Source organism: Castanea sativa, chromosome 12, assembly GCF_040712315.1.
Source record: "Castanea sativa cultivar Marrone di Chiusa Pesio chromosome 12, ASM4071231v1".
Lineage (NCBI taxonomy): Eukaryota > Viridiplantae > Streptophyta > Magnoliopsida > Fagales > Fagaceae > Castanea > Castanea sativa.
In genome coordinates, this window is record NC_134024.1 from 15,662,993 (window position 1) to 15,689,492 (window position 26,500).

Here is a 26,500-nt window from a genome sequence, read left to right on the forward strand (position 1 = left end):
TCTATCATTTCCCCCTCAATTCAAATGGCCCCTAATGTAGTTGAAGAAGAGGTAGTTGGACATGATTAATTGAGTTCTCTCAAGACTAAAGCTTAAGCCAAGCACGACAACATCACCAACCGAGGCAACAGTCCACAAGGCAACTTTAAGTTAACAAACATCTTATGCAGAGTTCAAGAACCTCCTTTTAATGTTGTCTGGTTGTCTAATCTCATTTTTTGATGTGATTACTATAGAGGATTCACAAAAGTGACAACTATTGAATTACAGAGCATACTAATCAAAATAACAAGCTAATCAAGATAACAAGTAGATCGTACTAATCAAGATGGTGAGATAAGATTCCAGGCTCTAATACCAAAGAGTAGTTTCAGAACTACACTATTTCACAATTTTTTGCTACAATCATGATATAGCATACTGTGACTGGTTGTCTATTACTTACACATGAACCTACAATTTTTTCTTCATTACTCACCACATAACAGTTATGGCAAAAAGTAATGAGATAAGCTGTGGTATTAGATTTTTTCAATACCAATTCTTATGTAAACAATGCGTGAAATAAAGATTCTTCAACTTACAAGCATTGTATAGGCTACAAACTTCAAACAATATTACAATCTATTTTACAATTAATAGACTCAATATTCTATCACACAACAGTCTAGTCCCATATATATATATATATATATATATATATATATATACACACACACACACACACACACACAATTATACAAAATCTTGTAGTTGCCTTGGGTTTTGACTTCCCTGGTTGATTTTTCTTGTTAGATCATTTTTAGGATATCGTAGTCATTAGATTCCTAGAGTGACTGATACATGAAAGCCGTATGTAAAAGGTTTAAGTTTGGCCATCGATAGAAAGTCTATCTGTTTGACAATCTAGCTAATATATAATCACATATAGTTCAAACTTGGAATTGTTTTTTAGAAGCAAGCTTATGAACTAGAGGTGTAGTTTCATATGCAATACAAGTGCAACGTTTGAGATCAGTGTTTAATCTTTATTCTTCGTAAATAAGAAAAAAACACCTTAAATTTGTGATTGTAACCAAGTAATATGATAGCACACTGTAAATAAAAACTAAAATAAAATCACTTTAGTTCCTAACTCAAGCGCTAATGGGTGAGGACGGATTTGGTTGAAGGTAGAAGTTTAGATATAATATTTACTCGTGTAGTAGGATTTTTATTTTTTATTTTTCAATGAAAGGAAAATAAAGTTAATAGAGCAAAAAAGAAAGAAAAAAAAAGAACAATCTCGGATTTGCATGAAAATTCTAGGAACTAAGGTTGTGTAGGATTTCAAAATTCAAATACAAAGTTAAATCAATCCTGCACTTTTACATTTACTATTCACTTTGGCCTGGCTCGATAAAAACCACCATTTTTGGTAAGAATTATTTCTGATCAATAATTTGGCAACCATGGTAGCCCCTCTTAGAGCATTCATAGCTGGGCATGCATATGTCAAATGCAAGGTAGGTTTAGCAATATTAGCCCAAAAACCCTCCACAGCTGGGCTTGTAAAAAGCAAGTATTGCAAAATTTTTTGCAATACTGCTACGGTGCAATTCTACCTTTAGAATTGCCCTGTAGCACAATTGTAAAAAAAAATCAATTCCTCTCTCCGGTCAGACTCTCATCTCCACTCTCTAGCTTTTTTTTTTTTTCTTCTTTTTCAGTTCATTCGTTCAATCCCCTCCCCTCTCTCGTCCCTCTCTTCCCTTTCATTTTTTTTCCTCTCTATTTTCCCTTGAATCAAGGGTTTGATGTGGTGGCAGATGGGTTTGATATGGGTTTGATGTGGTGGGGATGGGTGATTGAGGGTGACGGTGTGGAGCTTACTGTCCGGCGTGGTGGAAATCGGTTTGATGTGGATTTGATATGGTGGAGATCATGGGTTTGATGTTTTTTTTTTCTTTTTCTATTTCGCTGGTCTGGGTGGGTGGATATTTGGATCGGCGTGGATTGGCGGGCTGGGTTTGCTGGAGATGGCTCCGATGGGTTTGACAAAGGTTTGAATCGAAGAGGGTGGGTTGTTGTGTCGTGCTTGGTCAGCGAGGTCTGGGTTATGCGTTATTGTAGGCATGGGTCACGATGTGGGTTTTTTTTATAAAATTTTTTAATATGGGTTTTTTTTCCGGTGGGATTTTGGTGGGCAGTGGGCAGTGGTGGCGTGGTGGGCATGGTGGAGGCGCGGTGGTGGTGACTGGGCAGTGGAGGCGCGGTGATAGAGGTTGAGGGAAGGTGGAGGAGAAAATTGGAAAAAAAAATAAAAAGTGAAAAATATATATTATTGTGTAGATATATTATTTTAATGAGTAAAATAAGAAAATAAAAGTTGGGATGCTGGAAGTATTGTAAAATGATATGGTATAATGATAAAAGTGGCTTTTTGAGATGGTAAAATAGAGTAGAATTAGAATTTCAGCTGTGAATGCTCTTACCTTCTACACGGGGTCTGTCAAATAAAGTTTACCCATTTTAAATCTGTCTAGCAGATCTTTGAAGAAGACTTCTCACCCACTAAAGTGGCAGGGCTCATGTTTTGTTAAAGGTATGTTGTGCGAACAATTGAAACAAGATATGTCATATAAAAGGAGCATCACAAATCCAAATAGTATCTTTTACCAGGGGTCCAGGATATCATTCAGAAGATTTTATTTTACTTTTTTAAAAAAATAAGGATATCATCCGGATGAGAATAGCATCAGTGTTTTTTAATAAATAGTCTTAATGATAATTTGTCTAGTTTACAAATACCAAGCAAGAATTATGCATTTTCTTAAACCATATTTTAGCTATGGGCCTATGGCAATAGAGCATGTATTGAAGTTGCATGTGAATTTTACAAGTAATTTTTGAGTACTTTCAGACTACGAAAAATAATATTTCATCTTACATTTATGGTGGGGTCTATTCATTAAATTCATGATGGGATTCACCATAAATATGAGGGGAGTGAGTATAATTTAGGCGTAAATGCACTTTTAGTCCCTACATTTTAGCGCTATTTCTATTTTGGTCCCTACATTTTCATTTTACCACTTTTAGTCTCTAAATCAATTAACGCGTATTATTTTAGTTCTTACCGTCACCCAACTAATAGAAAATGCTGATGTGGCTAATGGAGGGATTAAAATATTATAAAAAATGCCACATCACCCATGACACATCAGCATGTCAACATATTAATTAATAAAAAATTAAAAAAATAAAAAGCCCAAAAAATAAAAAAACTAGGTCAGAAAATATATAAAAATTTTAAAATAAACATTAATCTAATTATTATTTTTTTACTTTTCATTTTTTTTTCCATAAGAACCTACATGCTCAAGCCCAGAAAATTTCAAAACCAAAAAAATTCACATCTCGGTGGACTTTTGAATCCTTTGATCTTAATTAATTATTTCTTAATATAAATGAAGAACACATAAGTAAGAAGATAAAACAAAATCAAAAGCACCCACATCACAATAACTAAAAACCCAGCTCTAACATTCCAATTTTCAAAAACTTAACATCAACCATTACCCAGCTCTAACATCAACCTCACAAAAACTTAACATTTTCCATTACCCACATCACAAATAACCAAGAATCCAGCAAACCCAAAAGATCTAAAATACCCACAAGAAAAACAAACCAAAAAACTCATCAATCATCAAATCTCAAAGGCCAAAATAACCAAGAATCCAAGCTCCAAATCCCCATCACAAAAAAAAAGCTGCTCCGCCGCGGGCGAGATTCCAAAGCATGTCAAGGATCACGAGTAGACCCATATGCAAACACACACAAACCCAAATGCAAAATCAATAGATCGGCGAAGGATGAAGGATGAACGGAGCTGGGGCTTCGAAGATGGGTGAGGAGGATGATGAAGCGGGTCGGTAATGGTGTGTGGGTCGGCAATGGTGTGTGAGCTTCGGTGGCGGCGGTGAGGAGGATGATGAATTAGTGAGGATGATGGATGAGGAACGGCGCGGCCTGGCGGAGGCTCTGGCGCTGCACGAATCGGCGTTGATGATTGGGTTTTCTCTGGGGTTTGTTGAGGATTTGTGGTCTGGAATTTATGGATTTTGGTTTGATGATTGAGTTTTGTTTTGTTGGATGATTTAGATGTTTTGTTGTTGATTTGGTTGGGTTTTGATTTTACTGGTTTTGGAGATATGTTTGGGATGAAATTCTATGTATTTAGTTGAATTTGTGTTATGAGAAATGTTGGAAAAGAAAATCTTTGAGTACTATGTTCTTTGTTCTTGTGATCTGGGGTTGTGTTTTTGTAATCTGGGTTTAAGATCTTGTTTATACATGTTCTTCAACATGATCTTGTTTATACATGTTTTTTAATTTTGCTAAAATTGATAAATTAACATAAGTGATGTGTCAGGTGATGTGGCAATTTTTTAATACCAAAATAGATTTTTTAATTATTATTTTACTGTGCCGTCAGTCACGTCAGCATTTTCTGTTAGTTGGGTGACGGTAAGGACTAAAATAACATGCGTTAATTGGTTTAGGGACTAAAAATGGTAAAATGAAAATGTAGGGGACCAAATTAAAAATAGTGCCAAAATGTAGGGATTAAAAGTGCATTTACGCCTATAATTTATTTGTGCTCCGAGAGTACCTAAAGATTTTTCAAAATTTACGAACAAAACTTAGTTCTAAATTAGTTTGAAGCTATATTTTCCAATTTAATTTATACAATTATTTATGTGTAGTTTTTAAAGAAATTATATGATTTATTAGAAAAAAGTATGGGACTAAAATTATATATAAATGGTATTTTCAATTGTCACACAATGAGTTAAAAGAAGGTAGCTTGAAATTGGTTTGGAGCTTGAATTTTTTTCGAAACCTATTACGTAATTAGCTGCTAACCTCCCTATTATACACATATCTTGTCAATTGACACTTCGACTATTTGAAGGTTTGAAGGCTATGCCTAGCCTTGAGAACTTAATTAGAAGGCAGATTAGTGTCTATGATCATTGCAATAAAGGGCCTAAAAAAAAAAATTTGAAAGAGTATTCGCTAAATTTCCTTATTTTGTACAAGGAAAAAAAAAAAACTCAAAAACCCAATTTAATATCATCCAATATGAGAGCACAATGAGATATGTTTTATGCACGCATTGACAGATAAAAGAGTCACGGATAGAGACAGAAATAAAGCCTAGCACAAGCCCCTAGAAGGAGCAAATGTCCTACGGAATAGCAACCCCATTAGGACAAGACGTGTCGTGCATCATGGGACACATTCAGTATTTCTCTTCTAAAAGAAGTAGATCTCACATATAAAATCCCATAAAAAAAAAAATCCCACATATAAAATCTCAGGAAAAAAAAAAAAATCTCACATATAAGAAGTTTTATAGTTTAATTACTTTTCTTTATAAATATAATTAATGTTTAAAGGGTAACGAATGTTTTTAAGATAATTATTGATAAATTATTTTAGAAAATTTTTTATAAAAAATTGAAAAAAAAAAATCAAAATTTTTTTTTAATTTTTTTTTTTATAAAAACTTTCCTAAGATGGTTTACTAACAAATATCCTTAGTTCGTTCGTTAACTTTTTCTATGATGAACTCGAGCAATTCTTTCAAGCCCATGTATTCATTTTCTCCTTTGCTCAAATGAGGCTAATGTTTGTTCTTAATTTTTACAAAACCCTCACTTTTTGGTCTTATTTTTCCTTGTTCTGTTATGTTTTGGGATGAGAGTGACATAAAATGAGAGCAAAATTATATATTTAGCCTCATTTTTAACAGAAGTGGGTTATGAAATTCTAACTGAGCTAACTGAGGGTAGGTAAAGTGTCAAATTTTAAACCATATATAAACAACTTAAATTTCAGTCAAATCAAAAGTGGGTAAATTGCAATAAGCCCTTTTATTTTTTAATCTCTCTCTCTCTGTGTGATCTATGGTGGAGCGAGTCATGACATTGGGTCACGCACTGTATCACATCTATCTACTTTTTTTTTTTGGTAGAAAAGGAATTTCATTAAACTTCAAATCCAACACCGAAGCAGTGTCTTAAGGAATACAAGCCATTTAAATCAAGCATTAAACTATTTTCTAGCTCCACAGAGGGGGTTATCAAAGATAAATAAAATCATCAATCTACGTGACACCCTTTCTAGCAAGTCTATCAGCGCACTTGTTTGCTTCGCGGTAACAGTGCTTGAACTGAATGTGGTTGAATCTAGTAGCCAATAACCTACAATCATCCATGAGGGGAGATACTGGTTGGTTTGATTGCTGAGTGGCAGTCAGTGCATCCACAATGATCTTCGCATCAAGTTCCACTTCCACATCAAGATGGTTCTTTGACAGGCAGAGATGAGGTCTGTCTCTTAATGCCCACAACTCTACCGAGAAGCTGGTTGTTCTCCTAATTTTCCTAGAATATCCAAGCACCCAGCTCCCTTGGTCATCACGAAGGACGCCCCCCCTGCCAGCAAGACCAACGTTCCTTGTATCACATCTATCTACGGTGGAGTGGGTCACGACGTTAGGTCATGGCTGGATTTAGTTTTGGGTTGTGGTGGTTATTGTGGCTGGGTTTCAGCTATGGATTTTGGTGATTATTGTGGCTAGATTTGGATGTGGTTTTAATACATTATTTTAATGGGATGCATTGTAAAATAAAGAAGGGGATGTAGAGTATATTATTAAGGGATAATGTAAAATAAATAAAATGGTTTTTTGAGGGACAAAATGCATATATTTTTTTGCATTACCAACGCTTTACTAATAAGTAAATAGTTAATAGTCTTTAGCAAAAAAAAGAAAAAGAAAAAAAAAGAAGTAAATAGTTAATAGTCCTGGGACCACTTTTGGTTATTGAGAGGGACAGAATTTAAAGTTTAAACAGTAATATTTCTGGGCCCAACCACACCTGGCGAATGATACGAAAGGTGAGAAGCTTGATCTTGGGACTGGCCCATATTTCTGTCGGAAATGAAGACACACTGAAATATTAAGTAGGGCCCGTAATTCTGAGCAAAAGAGAAAGTAATGAATGCAGGGCCCAAAAATGGCCCAGTGAAAACCAATCAAGTGAGCTTGCCTGTCTTTATCCAAACTAGCATAGTAAATACTAAGATACCGTTTGACATCCACTTATTTTATAGAAATTGAAATTTTTTTGCTGAAAATACTGTAGGTAAATGTAAATGTTAATTTAAAATAGTACATGACCTATAAATAATATCAAAAAATACAATAAAACTCATGAATAGTAATAAAAATAAACTGAATAGTAAAATAAATGAACAAAAATAATCAACGAAACTAAATAAGCCGAAGGAGAGAACACACACAAAATGACAAAATCACCACAAAATTTATAGGAAGGTCAATTAATTTAGTTTATAAAGTAATCATAGGATATTTACTATTTCTTACTCTAGGCTTTAGTGGTGTAAAATAAAGCCAAAAGGCTGAATTGGGCTGGGCTTGCTCAGGCATTGCCGAGCTTTTTTGTGAGGTAACAGTTTGAAAGCTCAAATTTCCAAATGAGTCCAGGTTTGAGGTGGGTGATGCTGCCTTAAGCCATTTGTGAGAGTATAGGTGGGCATTTCCCAGTTGAGCAAATTCTAGGAGACATCTTACTGAATTAAGAGAGAGATTGTAGGGGCTAGCTAGGTATGAATGGACAATAAGAAAGCAACTCTTAGGTAAGAACTAATCTTTTTAAATTGGTTCTATATTCTTCATCAACACTTTAACAACCACTGCTTTGTAAGTTGGTCTTAAGAAAAGTAGTGAAGATGTAATTGGGTCAATTTGTATTCTCTTACTAGAAATTTACTACTGTCTTCTTTTAGGTTTTATATATATGATTTTTTTTTATTACAAATATTACCTTTGGATTTCATTGTGTCAATTTAGTCCTTAGATATTTTACTCAAACAATTAAACTAGGCACTTTAGTTTGGTACAAATTACACCTTAACAAAAAAAATAAAAATCAAACCTTATGTTAATATTTTCTATAAAAATTAACAGGTTTGATCATAAAGTGTGTACAAGATAATAATGATTTTCAAAATTATTGATAATGTAGAAAAGTTTGTATACATCACGGGATTGAACGTATTAGTTTTTAATGAAATATTAAAATTGTCCAATTTGTTAAAAAAATTGAAATGCATGGTTAATTGTTCAAATTGAAGGCCGAATCATCAAATTGACACTCACTTTAAAGTTCAAGGATGAAATTTATTAAACCCTTGAAAAAAGCTTTGGGTTCCTTCTAATTTATCTAAATTTTCCAACCCAAAATGATTAGGTGGAGAAGGCCAAACAGTAAGACTTTAGGAAAACTAATATGGAATGTATTATAGACCAAGATATGCAAATTGAAACTTTGAAGTCAAAATGTCCAATTCAATAATTATTTAAGTTATTACTTGCGGAAGCCAAATTTTCCAACAATAAGAAGAAATAAATCTAATAATTATATTTTAGAGAGAGAGAGAGAGAGAGCAGAAGAGCATCCTATTGCTGCATTTTTCCATGGTATTTTGAAATATAGCACATCCTAAAAAAAAAAAGTAGCAAAGTATGAAAGAATAAAAGGGGTTCATTTATGAAAAAGAAAAGGAAGAAAGAACATTTGTACTCCAAAAAGTTATTATATGAAAACACAGTGTTAATGAATCTAACCACCACAGCTTCTTCTTCAGCCAGTTACACACAACCACCAGTTTTACACACATAAGTTGTAATGTCAGATCATTCAACAGAGAGCCCACATGTCTTTAGTGCAATAGAATAAAGCAGCAACATCGGATCTAGCTATGAGATCATTTTCCCGACAACTTCAAAAACTCTCTTGGTTACACTATTTATTCGTTACTTGACTTTCTCCAACATCAACACGTCCAGGTGTTCTGTTTCAGCTACCGCCTACACTTCTCTCACGTTCTCACTTCTCAGCATATCTTTTTCCAAGTTCTTAATTAAAAAAAAAAATTGCTAAAACTACTATCTATTTTTTTATTTATTTAAAAAGTCATAAAACTACTGTCAGTTTACTTCAAAGGAAGGAATTGAAAACACACGGTTAAGTAAAACACAATTAGCAATTTGTTAAATACATTACACAGTCTCTGCGAGAGTCATCAGCAAATCATCTCTACAGTCTCCACTTTCATGTTCAAATAAAATTAAAAAAAAAAAAAAAATTGAAGTAGGGTAGTTAACGAGCCAAGTTTTGTCGAGTAGTAAACGTTTAAACTTGGCTCGACAATAAAAGTAAAATGCACAAGTTTAGCTTGAATTTGAATCAAATCTATTAACAATGTTCAAACTTAGCTTGTCAAAAAGTGTAAAAGCTTCAACTCAATTTGGCTTAGCTTGATTCATTAGTCAAGTCAAGCTCACTTAATATTAAATTTAGGATAAATTGGAAATTATACCCTTAAAGTTTGGGAATGATTGGATTTTATACTTTAAAATTTCAAAATTTAGATTTTACCGTCTAAAGTTTGAGGGTGTTTAGATGTTACATCATAGCCTTTCAGAATTTGGACTTTATCCCCTAAAGTTTAGGGTTGTTAGATTTTACACTCCCAAATTTTGAAACTTTAAGGTGTAAAATCCATATACCCCAAAACTTTAGGTAGTAAAATTCAAACACTTTTAAAATATAGGAGGTAAAATCTAAACTCTAAAACGACAGGATATAAAATCCAAACATCACCAAACTTCAGGGGATAAAATTCAAATTCTAAAATTTGAAGGTGTAAACTCCAATCACCCCCAAATTTTAGGGGTGTAATTTATAATTTACCTTTAAATTTATAATTAAGCCTATTTGGTTTTGAGAGTAGTTCTAATTGCCAAATAATTAAATGTTTAATAAGATATGAGTTTATTTGTCAAGTTCATATCAAGTTTATTACCAACTCATGAACTAGCCTAAACTTAGCTTGTTTTTGAGCAAATATTGTTCATGACCCTATTCATGACCAATTTAATTTGCTTGATCGCAGCTTGTTTATTAAATAAGTCAAAAACTAAGACTTGAGCTTGACTAATTTATAAACAAATAAACATGTATAAACTTTTTATCGAGCCAACTCAAATTGTTTATAAACAACTTAGTTCATTTAGAAGTTTTGAGCTAATTATGTTGTGTTAATATTTTTTTCATTTGAAATGAATGCATTTTATATTTCAGATCAAATATTATAAATTTAAATCGGTAACCTGAAAACAATACCCCACTATTAATAAATGCTGAAATAATTTGTTCCACTCGTACCAAATTGAAATGGCATTGACTATTTTGACTCTGTGGTATTGTGTAGTATGTACGCTATAAAATTCAGGAAATGAAATTTTACTCGTAAAATAAAGAGAATCATGTTCTTCTAAGTGATACTAAAGATATTAAAATTATATATTTTAAATTTACAACAATATATTAAAATTATATTTTAAAATTTATAAATTGTTGTGTTAACTTTTAAAAACAACACAAAAAATAATAAATTTATTTATTTATTTATTGTCTGTTTATAAGATTTCTATAGTAAAATTAACAATAATTTAAAATTTATCTTTTCTAAATTGCTAGGAAAAAAATTTAGAGAAAAGGACATGCTAGTTTTTCATTTTGTACTAAAAGAATGAACTTATTACCCAAAGGCTCTACACTGCAATGCTAGTAAAAAAAGTTAGGCTATACATACATTATTAACCACTTGAATTGAAAGGTCAAACCTTAGTTCCCCATTTCATTGTTTTATCTAGCACAAAACTCAAACTCTCGTCAGCAGCTTGTAATCAACCAACACTTCTTACTCAATGGAGAAAAGTTTAGAGTTTAAATTCTTCTTCTTGTAACAATCAAAATAAAAATTAAACAAAGAAACCTTAAAACTAACAAAAATTAGCAAAAACTAAAGAAAAATAAAACAACCAATAAGAAAGAAAAGGAGGCATAAAACTTGAAGTAAGGACAGGAAATCAGAGGTGTGATTAAGACATATGAGAAAAAATACTTGATAGAGAGACAACATAGCAATTAATGGAGAAGGATGTACCACTGCAACCATTACCCACCAAAAAGAAAAGTAAAGACAATCCCCACAACATTACTACACAATCACATACACTGGTGGCATTTTCTTATTTTTCTTACCCATTTCAACCTTTAGCTTAAGCTTAACCCTCTGCTATTCACACACATGTCCACTAACTTTCTCAAATCTCAATCGGTGATTTTCAATGGGGAAATCTCTAGAATGCAAATAGAGGTTGAAAACTGAAAAAGACCATTAATATGAGAGAGAAAGAGATCAGAGAAAAGTAATTGCTGAAACGGTGTGGGATGGAGAGAAAAAGAAGGAGAACATGACAAATGTGAATGGGACACTCACAAAATACAAAAAAAAAATTTGAAGCTTAAATTTTGCCCCATTTGCATGCAACCCACGCTTTGGAATCCTCCCCATTTTTGATCACAATCACGATGATGACGATGATCACATGCTACAAACATACAATTCAGTGCAATACAGCCCCTCTTCCATCTTCTCAGATTTTACACTGTTTAGAACTTAAGAGGCAAGCAAAGCAAACTGATCTGACAGTACTTCAGCTCAATGATAAATTCCAATTTTTCTGATAAAAAGAATTTGGGTTTGATACTTTAAATCTCTTCCCACTAATTATAAGTACTTAACTGACAATTAATACTTCAACCCAACCCAATTGAGTGGTGCATTTTTTGGATCTTTTTAGCTCCACTCAACTATGCAAACATGTTTAATTAGGCTCTATTACTCAAAGAGATCGAGTTAGAATTGTAGCTTAGTTAATTTCAGCAAAAATAAAAAGGAAAAAGAATTGTTGAAAGTAAACTGTAAAGCCTAGTAAAGAGTAATAGCTCATCAGTCATTACTAGCAATTAACAATGTACCATGACACAACAAGTAGGACAAAAAAAAAAAAAACATGAATAATGATAAAGAACCCTAGCTAGTTAATTAGATCTCGTAGCAAAATTTACATTACAATTTTCTTCCATGAACGTGGCACCAATTTTCTCAAACAAAAGAAAAATGTTTTTTTATTTTTAGGGTTTCTTACCTAGGGTGTGCTTGTTGTTGTGCATCCAGACCTTGAGTACTTGCCTTCTCACACCTGTGTCTGCACAGAACTGATCCACCGCAGCTTCATCGTGCTTCTGAATCCTCCACCCTAAGCTCTCCGCAAATTGAAGCATCTTCTCCTTCTGTTCCTGGCTAAACTTTGTTCTAAACCTCTTCTTGTACCCACCACCACCGCCACCACCACCACCACCACCGCCACCACTGCTACTAGGGTTTGACATGTCCTCCAAATCTTGACCACCACCACCACCTGAAGCAGCTGGCAAAGCCAAAGGCGGTCTTTGATGATGCTGAGACGACGTGGTGGTTATGTGCAAGTACCCACTATGATGTGGAGATCTATGAGGATAATAAGGTGTGAATTGCTGTTGATAGTGGTGGTAGACTTCTGATGATGGCCGATGGTGATGATCGTTAACTTCCTTGCGGTGGAAGTTACGGTGGCAGTTACAGGCGGCGCATTTCAGCGCGTCGAGGGTACCTTCCTCTCCGGCTGCCATGAACTCGCCGCAACCGTCCACCGCGTGGCCTCCCATACCCACCGCGTGGTTCTTCAAGCATTCTCTGTATCTGGTCATCATCATCGTGGTAGCAGAAGAAGTGGTGGGGTTGCTGTTGTTGTTGCTGTTGCTGTTGTTGTTGTTGGGACCCACCAGTACTTTGGGCTTACCACTGCCTGAGTTGGTAACCGGTAATTCGTACGCAGGTGCTGGTGGTGTTGGAATTTCCATGTCTTCTTCTTCTTCTTCTTCTTCTTCTTCATGCTCCTCCTCCTCTTCCTCCTCGAATTCCATTTCTTTATTCTCTATTTCCAATGGATCAAGTTTCAGCTGAGAAAACCCCAAGATTGTAATAGTAATAACCAATAATTGTAACCAAAAAAAGAGCTTGTGTTTTGTGTCTGTGTCTGTGTTTGTGTTTGTGTTTTACATAAAATAACTAACAGAAATAATTATGGGATTATTTGTCTAAGCAAAGAAAGAAGAGGAAGAGCTAAGGAGGAGATAAGACTAAGAGTCTAGGTTGGGATAGGAGAGTGTGGACATCAATTTTTCCTGCAGGAAAAAAAGAGGGTATGTCTTTTTACTCGAGAGGTTTTGTTTTGCTTTGTTTTTGTTTTTGTTTTTTATGTTTTTGTTGCGGTTTTATAGAGATGGGTTTTACGGTTTGAGCTTTGATTAATTACAAGTGTAATTTTGTGTTTATTTATATATGTACTGGGGGTTTGGTTTTTTTGTCGTGTTGTAGATGATGCAATCACTGACTCACTGTTGTCTATATCTTCCTTTTTCCCCTTTTGTGATCGAATTTTTTTCTTTTTTTCCTAGCAGTAAGAATCTTGAAATTACGTGTCAGTAATACGGAAAACAAATGGGAAGGGAGAGTGTAGCGTGAGCTGTCAAGGAAATGACGTAACACTATTGTGACTCAGGAGTTTGGAGCAAGAGGGAGGAGATAAATAGAGGGAATTAATTCTTCTTCTTCTTCTTCTTCTTCTTCTTCATTTTGTTTTTGCCTGTTTTTTTACCCCCATAAAGCTGCGTTTGATTCAAAAAAAAAAAAAAAAAAAAATTCAAGTGTTTGTTTGAGTTATTGAAAATATTTAGAAAAAAAAAAAAATAGGCTGCGTTTTTTAGAATAATATGGAAAAAAAATATTTTCTACCACTTTATCCTATTTTATCTTCTCTCAAACATATATATATATATATATATATATATATATATAATATAATATAAAAGAAGAGAGAAATTTTTTTTTTTTTGAGGAACAGGTAAGTCATTTTTATTTAATTAGGCAAATTAGACTGGAAAACATCATTCAAATCCGATGGTAGATCTTCTAACCACATATCTATATCAGCAGTTAAAACTGCTCTTCTAGCAAGGGAGTGGGCTAAATTGTTACCCCCTACTAACATGACAGAAACTACATACTTGTAAAAAGGAACTGGCTTTCTTAATGTCTTCTATAACATGGCCCCACCGAGTCCTATTCTGCTTTGGATTATTAATGGTTGTAATGACCTTAAGTGAATCCCCCTCCACCACCACATGAGTAAGACTTATTTCCTGAGCAAATATAATAGCACGTTAAGTAGCCAAGGCTTCTACCAAATCCATAGAGCTAGGGAGTTGAATATTTTGGCTAAGTGCAGCAATAACCATACCTTCAGCATCCCTCATTACCACCCCTAGACCAGCTTTCGCTGCACTTTCAAAGATAGCACCATCGAAATTAATCTTATAAACTCCTACTACTGGTGGCGACCATTTCTGCCGCATGTGTCGAATAGGAGGTTGAGATGGGCAGTCCTACACGTCCCAAAATTCCTGTAATAATTCACGAGCCCGCTGCACCGTCTCCCCTACGTCCCACACATGTTGCTTCTCCCTTAGTTTATTACTTCTAATCCAAATGCACCAGGCGACCATTGAAAACAGAGCAGCAGTGGCCGGGCTTGCATCGGCCAGCATTAATGCAGCTAAATCACCAAAGCTTCTAATTTTTTTTTTTCGTGGGAGACTAAAGAGAGGGTCCAAGAGCCATCCATAAATAGTGGATAGTGTCTTCAGGGTGCTCTTCACAAAGACTGCATACGTTATCATGAAGTATATGCCGTGTGAACAAATTCAGTTTGGTAGGTAGCGACTCATTTGAAGCTCTCCACAAGAAATGCTTGACTTTATTAGGAATTCGCAGCTTTCAGATTCTATTCCAAAAAGACTTGCTCCCCTCTGTAGTTGACGAATTGGGCTGGGCAGCTCTGCTCTCGGTGGACAGCAGCTGGTATGCACTCTTAACTGAGTAACTTCCATCCGTGGTAAATGGCCAAACAAGCAAATCCTCCATCGGATAGTAACTAACTGGGATACTTTGAATGCTCTCAGCTTCCCATGGGAGAAAGTTCTGATCAATAAGCTCCTTATTCCATACTTTTGTGCCAGGAATGAAGAGGTCCTTTACTGAGGTCAGTGATGAGTCACGTTGGGGAGATATTATCAAACCACCCCCTGAAGAATCTAGCCATCGATGTTTCGATATGTTAATGGATGAACCATCTCCTATTCTCCACCTTGCTCCCTTGCAAATTACTTCCCTTGCATGTAAAATACTTTGTCATGCAAAGTAACTTTGCGGATTGAAATTAGCGTCCAAGATGCTGCAGGATGGGAAATATTTTGGCTTAAACACTCTGTACAACATCATATTCTTCTCATGGTAGAGTCTCCACACTTGTTTGCCAAGAAGTGCATCATTAAATTGTCTGAGATCCCGAAACCCCATGCCCCCTATAGACTTGGGAGAGCATAAAGTACTCCACTTTACCCATTGCATTCTCCTTGTATTATCTTGGTTACCCCACCAAAATTTGCGGATCATCGTCTCGATATCCTTTATTAAACCAATAGGTAAACGAAACACACTCATCGAATAAGTAGGAATAGATTGAATCACCACCTTAATCATGACTTCCTTTCCTGCTTGAGAAAGTAGCTTTTCCTTCCATCCTTGCATTTTTGCCCACACCCGCTCTTTAATCTGGTTGAAGCAAGCTTTTTTCTGTCTTCCCACAAATGATGGCAAGCCCAAATATTTTTCATAATGCTTGATAGCCGGCACTCCTAGCAAGACCTTAATCTCTTGTTGGACCTCCCTCGGTGTATTTCGGCTAAAGAAGAGAGTGGTTTTGTTCTTATTTACCAACTGACCAGATGCACCCTCATACCAGTCAAGAAGTTGCTGGATTTTTTGACATTCAGCTTTGTTGGCCCTGCAAAACAAAAGGCAATCATCTGCAAAAAATAGATGAGTAATCTTTGGTCCTTGGCAACATAAGGATAAACCCCTAATCTCCCCATTATCTACTATTTTGTTAAGAAGAGCGTTTAGTCCTTCTGCACAAAACAAGAAGAGAAAGGGGGAAAGAGGATCACCTTGTCTCAGACCTCTAGATGGTCGAATAAATCCTTTTGGTTCTCCATTTAAACGTATGGAATAAGTCACTGTGGATACACACTGCATGATCATAGCCACCCAAGAATCCTGAAACCCCATCTTCAACATGATTTTTTCCAGAAAGTTCCATTCCACTCTATCATAGGCCTTGCTCATATCAAGTTTCAAAGCCATAAAGCCCTCCCTACCCGAGCTTTGGGTTTTCATGTAATGTAAGGATTCAAAAGCAATCAGAATGTTGTCAGTGATAAGTCTATCAGCAATGAAAGCACTCTGAGCTTCTGAAACTATAGAATTTAGGAGGGGTTTAAGACGGTTGGCAATAGCTTTACTAATAATTTTATAAATCACATTGCATAGACTGATAGGTCTAAACTTCGAAACATTTTCAGGATTACTCACTTTTGGAATCAAAGTAATGAAAGTGTGATTTATAGATTTAAGGAGAGTACCAGAATTAAGGCATGATAAGATAGCTTTTGACACTTCTGGACCTATGTGTCACCAAAAGGATTGATAAAAGAGAGGAGGCATTCCATCTAGACTTGGTGCTTTCAAAGGAGCCATTTGCTTGATAGCTATATCAATTTCCTCCATAGTGTACGGTTTCACCAGCTCATCATTCATATCTGCTGTAACTACCCTTTTTACTCCTTCAAGGACTCGGCCAAGATCATGGGGTTGTGATTGAGTAAATAATCTGGTAAAGAACTCCACAAAGATGCCCGAAACAGCACCGTCTTCAGTACGCCAAGCTCCTTCAGCATCTCTAATTCCTTTAATAAAATTCCTTCTCTTCCCTTAAGTAGCCACACCATGGAAATATCTAGTATTTTTATCTCCCTTTGCCACCCACTAAGTTCTAGCTCGTTGCCGCCACATTCTGCTCTCCTTCTCAAGCAACACATTAAGCTCCCTCCAAAGTTGAACAACAGTCCCATAATTCCCACCCATGGCTGCATCCTCTTCAATTTTCCATAGCAGCTCCTTTTTTGTGGCAATCTGTCTCTTTACATTACCAAAGTGGTCCTTACTCCATGATTTAAGCAACTTCTTACTCCATGATTGTGCCATGAAAGTAAAGCTATCCTGCAGCCTCCGCCGTTTGCTTTTGTGTTGTACCAATGGCACAATGTTTCTTTCCCATAACCTCGACTTCAGTTTCGCTTACTTCGTCACGTACATAGCGTTTTCTTTGCATGGGTAATAACTGGACTTCAGCATAGGGCCTTTCAGTCACAAGTCTCTTCCAACCACGAGGCTTATAAACATTTCCTTGTGGGCTGGACGTTGGGAGCATTTCATCTTCAACATTACAAGTATAGCCCGCAACTCCTTGATTGTTTGGTAAATTATGGACCTCGGCTTGGCCCAAAGTGCATACTAGTCCGCTTGACTCAGGGTCCATATCAGACTTATCATATTTTGAAATGGCAGTGTTTATTTCGCATAACGTATCCTGGAAATCCATCTCTCTGCGAGAATCACGCCCTTCATTAAGTTCAGCTCTTGCAGTTACGGTTACAAGATTTACGTTACTTTCCTTTCTTGACATTGTCAGTTCGCGAGCCTCCTCCTCATGTCGGCGGTTCCCTTCAGGCTCTGAGCTTTTACCGGTCCCACTGTGACTTCCTAACACTTCAAACTCCTCCACGTCCATCTCCAGATCGATACCACCACTCCTAGCTTCTTCTTCACCTCCAACCCGAATTGTAGAACATCTCCTAGTATTGAATAGTGGGGCATGAAGCCACGCGCCAAATTGTTTGTCCTTCTCAGTCAGCCACCCATTACTCTTTATCCAGGGTTCATAGTCTTTGTCACTGTGAGACATTTTGCCGCACCAGTAGCATATTATCAGCAGTCTTTCGTATTTGAATCATATCCATCCAATCTCCCCATCCTCGCAGCGGAGTTTTCGTCCACAACATAATGGTTTTGTGGTATCAACCCGTACCCTGATCCTCAAGAATGTGCTACCGTCTTGGTTACCCCAGTCTCGGATACCCGGTAGGACTTCCCCATAAACCTTACCAATCTCAGTGGCAGCTTCCGAATTCATATCGCAGACGAGAATATCGTGAATTTAAACCCAGAAGGCTGTTCTGTTAAAAACTAGATCTTTGACCGCACCATTCTTCTCCCACCTGCACAAAGACACTAGATATTTGTCATAACTCCACGGCTCACTGAGCAGTACCCTATCTGCATCCGTTTTATCAGAGAACACAAAGAGAACTACGTGATTGCCCATATCCTTAACTTCAAAACCCTTCTTTGTTGACCATAGTTGCTTAAAGTTTCACACAATGGCCTCCATATTAAGAACTCGTTGAGTATAAAACTTGGCCGCAATAATCTTTCCCCCAATTGCTTCTGTAGTTTGACCGTTAAGCGGCTAGGGTTTTGAGGCCCTTGCCTTGCGTTAGAGAAACTTTGGAAACCCCACACAGACAACTAAAAATAAGAAGAGAGAAATTTAAGATTAAAAAAAATCACGATTAGGGACTGGCAATGGTGGTTGGCCACCACAAACCGAGAGCGTTAGTGAGAGTGGTGATTGGGTGGTAAATAATAGGAAGTGAAGATTCGGTTAATAAGTTTTGGATAAAACGGTAAAGAATAGAAAGTGAAGATTCGGTTAATAAGTTTTGGATAAAACGGTAAATGGTTTATAGAAAATGAAAGTGTAAAATAATAATATTATATGTGGATGACCTTATTTGATTTAGTGTGTAATATTGAAAACAGTACATAAATATGTAAATTAACATTATAGTATGATATATAATAATGCCTTTTTTTAATAGAAATTTTGAATTTCTAAAAAAATTATAGGGGAAAAATAAAATATATAATTTGTTTTTATTAAACTTGATGCATGTCCGTGTAAATTCTTCTAATGTGAAGAGGGGATATGAATATTGGTGCCTCTACTACACTCAAGCACTTTTCCATTCCTGGATAACCCCACCCTGTGAAAACCTTTAGCTCCCTCTTCTTTCTTTGTCTATTGCTTCATTCAAACACATTTCTAACATGGTGTTTTGGTTAAAGAAATCAAATACACATCTTGACATTCAAATCTCTATGAATGTGATGTGATGTAGGGAGATGTAAACGTTTAGCAATGCCATAATATAGTATAATATTCATATCTAATTTGATTAGAAATTTGAAAAAGAATTTCTAGAATATAATTTTTTTATATGATTTTAGAATATTATTAAAGCTGTATTTGGTTTATTCTTTGATATCTTACCAAAATTATTTATTAAAAAAAATGATAGAGACTCCTTTCGGCATAATAAATGTATTCCCTCATTTATTCAGCAAAATAAAAAAATGTATTCACTCATTTGTCCTAAAAAGTATTCAAACAAACCTTATATTTTACTTTGTATTTAATGAGACATGTATGATGCATTCATTGTAGTACTCTAGTGAAACAATTTGGGTGGAGGGCAATGCCTCTTGGTGACCTTCTTCAATTATGGCCACAATAAAAAAAATCTAAAGGGGGAAGGGTCGAAGGGCAATTGTTCCCTTTTACACCACTTACCCCCTCTTCCTGAAATTGATAATATAACAAGATTTTGAATTGAGAACCGATGCAATAATTAGGGTTATTTCACTATACAATTACTCTAAATCACTCAATTTTTTCTTCCAAAATTTCAACTTATAACTTTTTTTTTTGGTTAAAATTAAAAGTTAATTTTTTTTAACTTTTAATCTTAACCATTAAAAAATATTATAAAGAAATGAATAGATATGATTATAATTGTGGGGGAGATAGGTCCAAGAGTACGTATTTATATACATATTGGGCCGGAGGCCCAATCTGAGGATGTTAAGCAGTTCGAGGATGGATAAATATCTTACTAAGGGTTTGTGTTGGTATATAGCGAGGTAAAGTCTGATCATGATCATCTGAGAAGGTGGTCCAAGGAGGAATACTTCCTCGGCTCAGCTAAATGGAGGTCGGAATGGATTGTCTGCTGTCTAGAGGCAACATCCCATGAGACTCTATTGATAAGGATATGCACTACCAGAGTATAGGACAAAAGAAAACCATGAAATATTTAAAGGGAAAGCTGCTACTACCGCATTAAATGCCCTACAGCTAACTCTCTGGTCACATTAATGAAGAAATGATGTCTGAGTAGCATGGCTCAGTCTTACAGCTATTTCCAAAGGCTTCAGGAAAGGGTTGATGAGACAAGTATTCAAACGAACAAGCTAATCCATACGTAGAGGTTAGAGAGAGGAGGAAGAATGATATAAAAGGCAAAGAAACACTCAGAATGATGGGATCGAAGAAAAAAGGAAAGGAAACACAGTAGATTTAAGGAGAATATCTGTAATCTGTCCCGAAGAGAAGGAAATATAAGAATTAGTCTCCTCAGCTTAAGTCCGAGGACAATATACACTATACAAACTATTCCATCTTCATCATATTGTAATCTTGGCCCATTGTCATTGTTATCTAAACTCATTAGAACCTAGAATTCTAACCCACTCTCTACAAATTCATTGTATTGGGCTTTTTGGGCCTATCCCCTTCCTATTTTGGGCTTAGGTGCAAAACGTGTCCTTACAATTGGCGCCGTCTGTGGGAATCTCTTGTGTTTCAGTGAGTTTAACGTCTAGTTATGGTAAATTCAGGTCCATGCCAGGCAAAGTCTATGGGGTCTCAGTGTCAAGATCACTTTCTCAATCTTGAACGAGGTAGAGATCGGGAGGGAAGTGTACACACCACCTATACTAGTAGGAGTCAGTCACGAAGTGGGAGCAGAGTCTCCCATAAGGAAAATGCTAGAGCCATGCAATTGGAGATTAATCATTTGAGGAGAAAGTTGCGTCACGAACGACGGAAGCGAACTCCTTCCATTTCTGACTCTTCTTCTAAGGATGATAGGGATGGCAGATATAGGCTCAGGTCAAGAACTCCCTCTAGTAAGTCTTTCTCGTATGAAGAGAGCAACCCTCATGGCCGCAAGAATAGGAATTCGTCCTGTAGTGGCCTGGGGAATGATTCTATGAGCAAAGTATTGAACCAGATTTCTAAATCACCCTTCACGTGCAGAATTGAAGGAGGAAAACTTCCTCGATGTTTCACTTAGCCAACATTCACCATGTACAATGGCCAAATAGACCCTGTGGAGCATGTAAGCCATTTCAACTAGAGGATGGCTGTACACTCCAAGAATGAGGCTTTGATGTGTAAAGTATTCCCATCCAGTTTAGGGCCTGTTGTAATGAGGTGGTTTGACAGCTTGGGATCAGGATCCATTGATTCCTTTAAGGAACTCACTCGGGTGTTCAAATTGCTTTATTACATGTAGTAGGGTCCCTCGGCCCTTGGATTATTTGTTGTCTATGACTATGCGAGAGGGAGAAATCATAAAAATATATTCAGATAGGTACTGGGAGATGTTCAATGAAATTGATGAGGACTTTAATGATGTGGCCATAAGAACTTTCAAGGTCGGCTTACCTGTCGAGCATGGTCTAAGGAAGTCATTAACAGGGAAACCAGTTAATAACGTACATTAGCTCATGGACTGCATCGATAAGTATAAACAGGTCGAAGAGGACTAGTAGTTAGGTAAAGGAAAGACGAAGGTGGTTTCTTAGGATAAGAGGGACTTCAGGTTGGATAAGTACAACGATAATCGTCCTCGGCGAGATTTTGCTAGGCAAACTGGGGCTGCTGCTATGCCACAAGTAGTCAACACGTTATTCTGAGAGCCAGTGCATCAGATTCTAGAGAAGATAAAATATGAGCCATACTTTAAATGGCCTAATAAGATGGCAGGAGACCCCATGAGACGCAATCAGAATCTTCATTGTCAGTATCATCAGGAAGGAGGACACACCATCGAGGATTGTAGGACTCTGTGGAACCATTTGGAGCAATTGGTCAGAGATGGGAGGTTAAAACAGTTTTTGTATTAGCCTAATGGGTAAGGAGACCATGCAGGCTCAGGGATTCAAGGGAACGCTTCTTCAAGGCCTCCTTTAGGCATAATTAATGTTATTTTTGCTGCTCTTGGGAGGACTGGTTCGTGTCCCTCCAGAGTAATGACTGTAGCTCGGCTGCCATTCGAGGACTCTAATCCTGAGCCAAAGAAGGCTAAAGTTGGAATCCAACCGATATTAAGTTTTTTGAAAAAGGATAAGTTTGGAACTATACAGCCACATGATGATACTTTGGTGGTCACACACAAAATAGGGGGTATGATGTGAGGCGTGTGTTGGTTGACTAAGGCAGTGGGGCAGAGATTATGTACCCCAACTTGTATAAAGTGTTGGGGTTGAAACCAGGAGATTTAACTAGTTATGATTCACCCCTAGTAGGTTTTGATGGAAAGATGGTTATACCAATGGGGCAAGTTAAATTACCAGTGCAAACTAGGTTAGAGGTGGTAGAGGTCAACTTCATAGTGGTGGATGCATATTCTCCCTACACAGCCATAGTGGCAAGGCCCTGGCTTCATGCCATGGGGGCTGTCTCTTCCACCTTGTATTTGAAGGTGAAGCATCTATCTAGCGACCAGGTTGAGGAGCTGATCGGGAGCCAATCTATGGCTAGGCAGTGCTTGGTGGCCGTAATTAGGCATCAAGCTGAGGGAGAGTCCTCGGCATCAAATGAGCAAAGTTTGTAGCAATCAAAGGAGCCGATGTTATCTGAGAATATAGTGGAGATGGTAGAGTGTGAAGGGTTAGAAAAGGTTATTATAGGTAACAATAAGGAGAAGTACTTCCAGGTCGGAGCTCAACTGCCTCCTTAGGAGAAGGACGAGTTGATAATGTTTTTGAGGGAAAACATTGATGTGTTTGCTTGGAGTGCTTACGAGGTCTCGGGGTGGATCCGAGCTTCATTTGTCATCATTTGAACGTCAACCTAACTGTCATACCGAGGAAGCAACCACCTCGGCAATCATCAAAAGAGCATTCCGAGGCTATTAAAGAGGAGGTAATCAAACTCAAACAAGCAGGAGCTATCAAGGAGGTATTTTATCCTGAATGGTTGGTTAATATAATGGTAGTGAAAAAGAAGAATGGGAAATGGAGAGTATGTGTAGACTTCACAGATTTGAACAAAGCTTGCCCCAAGGACCCCTTTCCAATGCCTCGTATAGATTAATTGGTGGATGCCACTGTTGGGCATCCTCAGATGAGTTTTCTAGACGCGTTTCAAAAATATCATCAGATACCTTTGGCTTTAGATGATCAAGAGAAAACAACATTCGTCACTCCTACAGGAAATTACCACTACAAAGTGATGCATTTTGGTTTAAAAAATACAAGGGCTACCTATCAGAGGATAATGACTAGGATGTTTGACCACAGCTAGAAAAGAACATTGAGGTTTATATAGATGATATGGTGGTCAAGAGTAAGATAAAGTCCGAGCATGTTGGTGATCTCGGGAATATCTTTGGGATATTGAGGAAGCACAATCTTCGCCTTAATGCTTCTAAGTGCTCTTTTGGCGTTGATTCAGGAAAGTTCTTAGGATATATGGTTACTCACCGTGGAATTGAAGTCAATCCTAACCAAATTAAAGCAATCAACAACTTATGGACACCTTAGAATCCTAAAGAGGTCCAGAAGCTGACGAGGATGACTTCTGCCCTAAACCGATTCATTTCTCGGTCAACAGACAGATGTAGACCTTTCTTCCAATTGTTGAACAAATGGAAGTGATTTGAGTGGATCGAGGAGTGTGTCTTGGCCTTTTAGCAACTGAAAGAATACCTTTCTCGGCCATCTATCATGTCCAGACCTGAGATAGATGAAGTTTTGTTTGCATACATTGCTGTTATTTCTCATGCTGTGAGCTTGGTGTTGGTACGGCTTGATAATGGTGTGTAGAGGTCAGTCTATTATGTGAGCAAATCATTGCATGAGGCCGAGGTTCGTTACTTACCACTGGAAAAAGCCATTTTGGCAGTAGTGCACGCTACTCGTAAACTCCCCCACTACTTCCAATCTCATACAGTTGTTGTCCTAACTCAACTTCCACCTAAATCGTTGCTTCGGAGTGCTGATTATACTGGAAGGATTGCTAAATGTGGTACGATCTTAGGGTCTTTTGATATTAAGTACATGCCTCGTACCTCAGTTAAGGGTCAAGTTCTTGTAGGCCTGGTAGCCGAGTTTGTTGAACCTTCGGTAGGAAAAAAAAGAAGACAAGCAGAACATGGATGGAAAATCAGTTGGCATGGTCGCCCTCCAAGAGCCTACGTCCTGGAAGTTGTATGTTGATGGTGCGGCAAATCAAAGAGGATCAAGAGTGAGTTTAGTTATAGCTTGTCCCAAGATGATCATTATTGAAAAATCCTTAAGGTTAAGTTTCTCGGCCACAAATAATGAAGCTGAGTATGAGGCCTTGTTGACTAGGATGACCATAGTCCAGAAGTTGGGAGGAAAGGTAGTAGAAATGTTCTCTGACTCAAGATTGGTTGTTGGCCAAGTATAAGGGGAATTGGAGGCCAGAGATTCAAGAATGCAAGAATATTTGAATTAGGTAAGACATCTGTAGTCAAAGTTTGAATCTTTCACTTTATTGCAAGTCAGCAGAAGCAAGAATACCTACGCTGATTCCATAGCCACCCTCACAACATCCTCGACTCAAGGCTTACCTTAGGTTATCCTTGTTAAAGACCTGTACAAGCCTACTGAGACTAAAGGTGATGTGGCCTGAATTCATCAAATCAGGGTGAGACCTAGTTGGATGGATCCCATAGTGCTATTCCTTAAGGAAGATATCTTCCCTGAAGAGAAGTCCAAGGCGGATAAAGTACGTAGAAAGGTTCATCGATTCCGGCTATCTAAGGACCAAAAACTATACAAACGCTCTTTTTCTAGATCATACCTGCTGTGTATACACACTGAAGCAACAGAGCTACTTCTAGAAGAATTACATGAAGGGATTTGTGGAAGTCACACGGGAGGTAGATCCTTATCTCATAGGGCTCTTACCCATGGGTACTGGTGGCCAAATATGCAGAGGGAAGCATAAGAGTATGCGAAGAAGTGTGACCAATGTCAGAGCTTTGCTCTCAATATTCATCAACCAGGGGGCGTCCTCAATCCTCAATCCAGCCCTTGGCCTTTTGCTCAATGGGGCTTGGATATTGTAGGACCCTTCCCTAAGGCAATAGGGAATAGGAGGTGGCTACTCGTCGACACAGATTATTTCACTAAATGGGTTGAAGTTAAGTCACTGTCAAATATCGGGGATTTGGATGCAAAAGGATTTGTTTGGAAAAACATTGTCACAAAGTTTGGAATTCCTCATACCCTTATCTCAAATAACGGCCTTCAATTTGATAGTAAGGCCTTTAGAAGATATTGCTGCGATCTCGGCATTACGAATAGATATTCCACCTCGGCTTATCCACAGGGAAATAGACAAGCCGAGGTTGTCAAGCTCAAGAAGAGGTTGGAAGATGCTAAGGGAAAATGGGTGGAAGAATTGCCACACGTCCTTTGGACCTATCGGACTACACCTTGCAGGTCCACAGGGAAGACCTAATTTTCAATGACTTATGGGGCTAAGGCTGTAATTCCTCTTGAAACCGATTTCCCAGCACTATGGACGAGCTCTTTTACTCCGAGAAACAATAATGGGTTGTTAGAAAGGAGCTTAGATTTGATTGAAGATTGAAGAGAAAACGCCATGGTTCAGTTGGCGTATTATTACTCAAACAAGGCTATGACTCGAACGTAAAATCAAGGCCACTGGCATTAGGGGATTTGGTATTAAGAAAAGTTTTGGGTACTGTAAAGAATCCAGCTTTGGGCAAGTTAGGGCCCAACTGGGAAGGGATATATCGTATTACCTCCGTAGTTGGGATAGGGACTTATTATCTGGAAGATCTAAATGAAAATGTTGTACCACATCCCTCGAATGTAAATAACTTGCGAATGTATTATTATTAATGAAGGTCTTTTCTTTTATATATCACTTATTACTTTATGTGTTACATTTCTCATTATAGTTAAGTATCAAAAACCTTGGTTATGCCTGGCTTCTCGGACCATATACCTTGAGTAAATTGATATTTTTAAACATTTTTCAAAGTGTTAAATATAACTTTAGTTATATCTGGTTCCTCGGACCATCTGCTTTGGGTAAATTAACACTCCAAGTTATCTTACTAAGTATCAAACAGAACCTTGGCTATGTTTGGCTCCTTAGACCACATACCTTGGATAAATTGATATTTTTTAATATCTTACTAAGTATCAAACAGAACATTGGCTATGTTTGGCTCCTCAGACCACATACCTTGGGTAAATTGATATTTTTTAACATCTTACTAAGTATCAAACAGAACTTTGGTTATGTTTGGCTTCT

At 37.0% G+C, this 26,500-nt stretch overlaps 1 protein-coding gene across 1 annotated transcript; it reads right to left on the reverse strand.

The window, feature by feature from the left end:
- Positions 1-11,926: 11,926 nt before the first annotated feature.
- On the reverse strand, positions 11,927-13,302 carry LOC142618695 (zinc-finger homeodomain protein 2-like). Its single transcript, XM_075791685.1, has one exon. It carries the CDS (start codon positions 12,957-12,959, stop codon positions 12,129-12,131), a length of 831 nt encoding a protein of 276 aa, XP_075647800.1. The 5' UTR covers positions 12,960-13,302; the 3' UTR covers positions 11,927-12,128.
- Positions 13,303-26,500: the final 13,198 nt, after the last annotated feature.